This window comes from Nestor notabilis, unplaced genomic scaffold, assembly GCF_000696875.1.
Source record: "Nestor notabilis isolate BGI_N333 unplaced genomic scaffold, ASM69687v1 scaffold27714, whole genome shotgun sequence".
Lineage (NCBI taxonomy): Eukaryota > Metazoa > Chordata > Aves > Psittaciformes > Psittacidae > Nestor > Nestor notabilis.
The window spans coordinates 1-6,039 of record NW_009926484.1 but is presented as its reverse complement, the minus strand read 5'-3'; the positions used below and the strand labels follow the sequence as shown (position 1 = coordinate 6,039).

General features: G+C 40.0%; 1 protein-coding gene across 1 annotated transcript in view; it reads right to left on the bottom strand.

The window, feature by feature from the left end:
* Nucleotides 1–3,167, bottom strand: part of LOC104404986 (von Willebrand factor D and EGF domain-containing protein-like) — a gene marked incomplete at its 5' end in the record, with an annotated part of 3,795 nt that extends 628 nt beyond the window's left edge. The window contains 3 exons of the mRNA XM_010013557.1: nucleotides 1,298–1,393; nucleotides 1,832–1,936; nucleotides 3,072–3,167. Coding sequence (XP_010011859.1) covers nucleotides 1,298–1,393; nucleotides 1,832–1,936; nucleotides 3,072–3,167 — 297 coding nt within the window. The remainder of the gene's footprint in view (nucleotides 1–1,297; nucleotides 1,394–1,831; nucleotides 1,937–3,071) is intronic.
* Between the last annotated feature and the right edge of the window lie 2,872 nt (nucleotides 3,168–6,039).

Sequence of the window (6,039 nt, the reverse complement as noted above, 5' to 3'; positions counted from 1 at the left end):
TTATTCAAGATGATTCTCGGACCCACATCCATGATGAAACAGTTGACACATCCTAGCTCTTGTTCACACACTGTCCTTCTGTTCCCCCTCAAGAATGGCTCCCCTCAAGGGGAGGACTGAGCAGGCACACATTTAGTTGTCCCCTAGCTCGTTCAGTTAACAGTTATCCCCGAACACCAGTTAACATGCCAGGGGCTGCAATTTGCTTATGAGCATCTGCACCAACAGAAGTCAAACTGGATGCAGACCTAGTTAGCTTGGGAACAGTGATAATTTTGACATTAAGAATCTGAATACTTCTACCATTATTGCTGGTGCAGGGAATAGAGCTAAGCATTTTTAAAGTTCTTTGCATCACCCATACTTACCTTCTAATATCACTCTCTACCTCAATACACTGATGAATATGAAGGATAGGCATTTTGCTGGTCAAATGGGAACATTAAAATATTATTTGTTAATGCTTACTTGATTATATATTGCAGAAGAACTAAGAATAGCTGCTTTGAATTCCCACAGGTACACAAAAAATTCAAATGCAGAGGACTTAATGTGGAGACTCCGCACCCACAATATCTAGTTTAAAAGCAGTATTTCAAGGAGCTTTCTCCCAAGTCTCCCAGAAAGCAAACAAAAAACCTTTCATTTTTACAGTCTCAAGATCAGTGCCTTTAGCATCAGGGCAGTGCTGTTATAAACACAGAAAGCCCTGCCTGGAAAGGGTAGATTGAAGTTTTATAATCACCATCTTCTTTTGTGAATCAGAATCTGGGAAAATGCAAGTGGTTGTTCAGCAAGAATGTCAGTCAGTACCAATCCTGGTTATAGCCAGCTTCCTCTTACTCTTTTAAGAGCACCTGCAGTGGGTTCTGCTGACTTATCCTCAAAGTGAGAAGCAAGTTTCAATCTATCTTCCACGTCCATTAAATTTAATGAAGTTTCTAACCCACATCAGTCTTGGCAGTGTTTCTCTAATGGCCATTTTCAGTTCTTTATACTGGAATCTTGTTTTATAGAAAATATTTCAGAAATAATGACAAGACATACCAAGTAATGAATTTGTTGACAACTAAAATCTGTATTTAAAATGGTGAAGTTCTGTCTTTCTGACCAAACTGTAAAGCCATCTGCTCCTTATGCATACTTGTAAGCTCCCTAGTGTGCAGAAGCAGCTCTCATTTACTATTCTGAAGATACTTTCCTAGCAGCTTTGTTAAGCACTGAAGATTTGAACACTATACTGGTAAATCAAACAAGTACAGAAAAAGATAAACGAAAAATGTCAGAAGTCATTTACCTAAGTGACACGCTCCACCAACCCATCCAGCTGGACAGCTACAAATCCCAGGAGCCACACAAGCTCCATTATTCCGACAACCTTGAGGACAAATTGCTACAAGAAAAGAATGGGCAAGTCAGCAGGATTTATAAAACTGATATAAAAGAATCCTGACAGAATGAAAGATTCAGGATGATACAAATTAAAATGGCAAAACACATTTTCTTCCAGGCGAGATACTCAACTGGTATAACTCTAAAGGCATTTTCAGGACCATAGAAACAGAAAAAAAAAAAACCAAAACAAAAACCCTAACCAAACTTATGTACTGTGTTAAGAATTTTTGGTTTAAATATTAACAGATGTACTCTTAATGTAAAATAATTTGATGCAATTTTACCTGAGTATGTATCAATAAGGAATGTCCTCCATTTCTGTAGTAATGTAATGACATTTCCATAGTTACAAGCCTCTTAATACTTATAAAATCTTTTTGTTACTGCAGTTATATTTTCAATCAATATAAATATTTCCATGAATGTAGAAACCCACCTTCTTGGCATCTTGATCCTGTCCAACCAGAAGCACAAAGGCACTTCACAACTCCATTGACAGAGATGCATTCCCCACCATTCTGACAGCCTCCTTCACAGCTTACTGCAAAAGAACAGCATACACAGTGCATTCCAGAAGTAGCATAGGACTTCAAATAATTACCTTTAAACAGCTGGTCTGACATCAACTACTTATTTTACTACATACGCAAAGACTGAAATTTCAACTATTAAGAGCAAAGCACAGTTCTGTAGGGAGTGAGTGAGGATGACAGAGCCACATCTGCAAATGCGAATTCAAAATGCAGTTAAAATTAAGGATTCATTTAAAAGCTTGTTGAGCATTTAGCCTGAGAGTACCAACAAACATGCTTATTGTTATGGCACAGTTCTTCCCCCCCCAGCTGTGAATCAACTGTTCACCACCTATGCCACAGTATCTACTAGCATGCATGTTCTTATTAATCTTGCCAAATCACAGCTGGTAAGCCAGTAACCTGTGATCAAGGATTCACATATTTCCTTACCTGACAGGACCTACACATAACAAAAGGAAGAAAACAAGGAGATATTACTTTGACAAATGAACCTATGAACATAGTCAAGTTGAGTGGTGCCTTGCCAAAGGTCAGCTAAGTCAGTCTCCTCATTCCAGATTTGTTCTACACATCAAAGCCCTGAAGGCCTCATTAATGAAGTGTTATTTAGTATCAACCGTGATGTGCACCATCTTTGAAATACGGCATAATCACTGTTCTGTACAATCAAATGCATCCTTTCAAAAGCATGAATATAAATGTATACACCACATTCACTGTATTGAAGAGAAACAACTATACTTCATTAGAACGACAGACAGTCTGCTTGGTACTTGGTAGGAAAAAGTCCAAATCTGTTCTACCACAAGTTTTGAGCATGATTTCAGCTAACAGATTTTTGGCACAAATAGTGAACATACAAGGACATGCAAGTCAACTCCAGCACAGCTAGCAAAGCTCTTTAGAGCTTGCTTGCGTATTTCCTTGTCACACACTGTAAGTTAATATATTTAATATTGATTTTATATGATTGATCACGGTGACTGCAAGAAGTGTGTGAAGACTGGAGGAAAGCAAGTATCAGTCCAATCTTCAAGAAGGACAAATTGGACCCGGAGGCCTACAGCTGAGGAGTCCCAAATTAATGTTGTCTGATTTCAAACTCCTTGTCTTTCCAAGCTACCAGTTACTGGGTCTTACCTTTATGACAGTATCTACCACCATAGCCAGGTGGACATCTGCATTTTCCAGGCCTTAGGCACTCCCCACCGTTTTTGCATTTTGGGTAACATGTTGCTGTAAGAGAGACAAAAAACCCAAAGCTTGGATAAATATTGGTGAGGCTTACCGAAGTTACTACTTCAGTACATAAGAAATTCACATTATTGTAGTCTCTGAGTACTCAGTTTGTCTTCACATTTCCTAAGATATATTTGCCCTGCCATTCCATGTTGCTGATCAGTTGAAACAGTTTGTCTTACAGACAGCACTCCACCATTTTAAGCTTTGAAACACTCAAAACTAAGGAGGCCTTTGGATGACAGAACAGGCACAAGAAAGAGCCATGTTAAGAAGGAACACAGCTGGACCGCCAAAGAAGCTTTTCTCACCTGTTATTTCTTGACTTCAATTATCAAAAGAGGTGACAAGAAGAAATTATTTAATTAAAAATGCTGCAACTTAAGGAGCATCTTCTGATTCTTATACTTCACTTTTTACTGGATTCCTACATATGTCTCCAGAAAAACTACATGCTCATTTCCTCATACCCCTTCTCTGAATGTCTCCAAAAGTCACAGCATTTCCTTCTCCACCCTCTTTTTTTGCCTCAGCTGGCCCTTCAGAGATACACAGTGTTTGTCTAGAAATCGTCTGAGATAAATGTAAGTTTTGTCATAACTGTAATTACTTGTTGGGAGAAAAATATCTACTATGATCATCACAGATTCTGGAACTTTTTCAGTGCTGACAGCTTGGACAAGGCACAAATAAAAATCTTCATTTTGCAAAGTTCTGGGTAAATCTAGTCAGACTGCAAATGAACTACCTATAGCAGGGATCTCCTTGCTACTCATAAATCACTTCTGATTCAGCCCTGGTGTTTGAGAAATCATTTGTTTATTCACACACAACTTTTAGAAACCCATGTGTTTGAGAGTCTCATCTGGGTTTAACTGCAGGTGTGAGACAAGTTCTCTATGCCACATTGCTTTATACTTTGACTGGATGGGTGAGAATGCTGGAACAGAGGGAAGAAAAGGGAAAAGACAGGCAGTGAATAAACCACACTGACTTTGCCCTCATACTCTTATAGCACTCTAAATCAATCCAGTTGAAGAACAGAGGATTTTTCACATTAGTATCTGCAGGAAGAGTATTTGCATGCAAATACAGAGAAATGTTAAGAAAGAACCATTCAGTACTCAGCTCTTCATAACTGCTTTCAGTTCTTCAGAAATGCCATACCAGAGCTCGCAATTTAACTAAAACTCTGTTTCTGTGTTATTTCACATAGTTTTCAGTTCTCTTGACAGAACAGGCTATGAAGTTCCATTTATCCAAATTTATGTCTACATTGGTGACCTTATCAGAGCAAGCATTCATTCATTCCCTGAACAATTTCAGATAGTTCACCTCCCTAGCTCAAAATTAGATCTAAATCTCCAACAAACTTTCACACCTCCCCTAAACCCAAAAATGTCTAGGATCCAACAGTTGTTTGGAACAGTGCATACAGCATAGCTATTCATCCCCACTATGCAGTGCATTAGCAATACATCATTTGTCATCACCTGCTAGCCTTAGCTTGTAAATAAAACAACAGTCCATGAATGATTACAGTGATGAATGAAATTCTCAGCATCCCATTTGAGAGTTTAAAAGAAAAACAACACAAAACCTCAATGAAGGATATTGAGAAGTAGTACAAATATTGTACAAATTATATTACCTCTTCACACAAGGCATGTGAAGCAAAAGAACTCCTGATATTGAGCAACTTTTAGCAATTAAGAGACACAACGCTCTGCAGTTAAACTTTTGACGAAAGGGATAAGAAATCAGGCATGTTATATTAAAAGGGTTTAAACTAAAACTATTTTCCCCAGTATTTATTTTTGCATATTGCACTACTGAAAGAGGGTAGATTTAGATTAGATATATGGAAGATGTTCTTCGCTGTGAGGATGGTGAGGCACTGGCACAGGTTGCCCAGAGAAGCTGTGGCTGCTCCATGCCTGGCAGTGTTCAAGGCCAGGTTGGACAGAGCTTGGAGCAACCTGGTCTGGTGGAAGGTGTCTCTGCCCGTGGCAGGGCTTTGCAACTGGATGAGCTTTAAGGTCCTTTCCAGCCTAAACAATTCTATGATTTTCAAAAATACTTTTTATCTCCCCTTGGAAACTAACAAGAACAGACTTCAGTTCACCCTAGCTTTACACCTCCTACCATGGAAATGGTGGGTCAGGTAATATGCAGGAAGTAAATTCCAGTATTTTTACAACCACAACATATTCTAAATAAAAAAAAAAAGAGACCCAGAAAACAACTTACTTCCTACGCACTTCTTTGATCTTTTAATTAGTCCTGTGCTCACTAATCACACTAGTTTACCAGTTTAACATTGTTGAGGCTCAGAAAGCTGTCAGCCTCTAAAAGCACCATTCTTTTCTCAGGGAAGTGTTTAAACATGCACAGTGAGAATGGTAAAAGAAAGCCGATGCCAAAGCCTGTCCAGACATTTACCCAATGTTCAAGTGGTAAAACATCACCTACAGACAATACAGTCATTTCTGATGACTGGGTCTACTCATCTACGTGTGCACCTCCATAAAGGAGCTTGCTCTTGGATGCGCTCTATCAGTTTGCCACCATTGCCTCACCTCACCAGAAACTGAGTGTCTTTACCCCTCTTCCTCCACTCCCCCCCCCTCAGCATCTAGCCACCAGCCTCCCACATCAGATCCAGATCCGACCTCTTCAGACCTTCCCGCAGGGACTACTTGCGGGAAGGCTGATGGGTCAGGGAGCTGACACAAGTACTTCTGCCCAGCCCTATTCAGGCCAAGACGCATCCCCAGGGACCACCACCAAGGAACAAGTCCCCACAGACGCGGGCGGGCTCTCGGGGCGGCCTCGGGTGCTTCTCGCCTTGCCCCCACGGCGGCGCGGC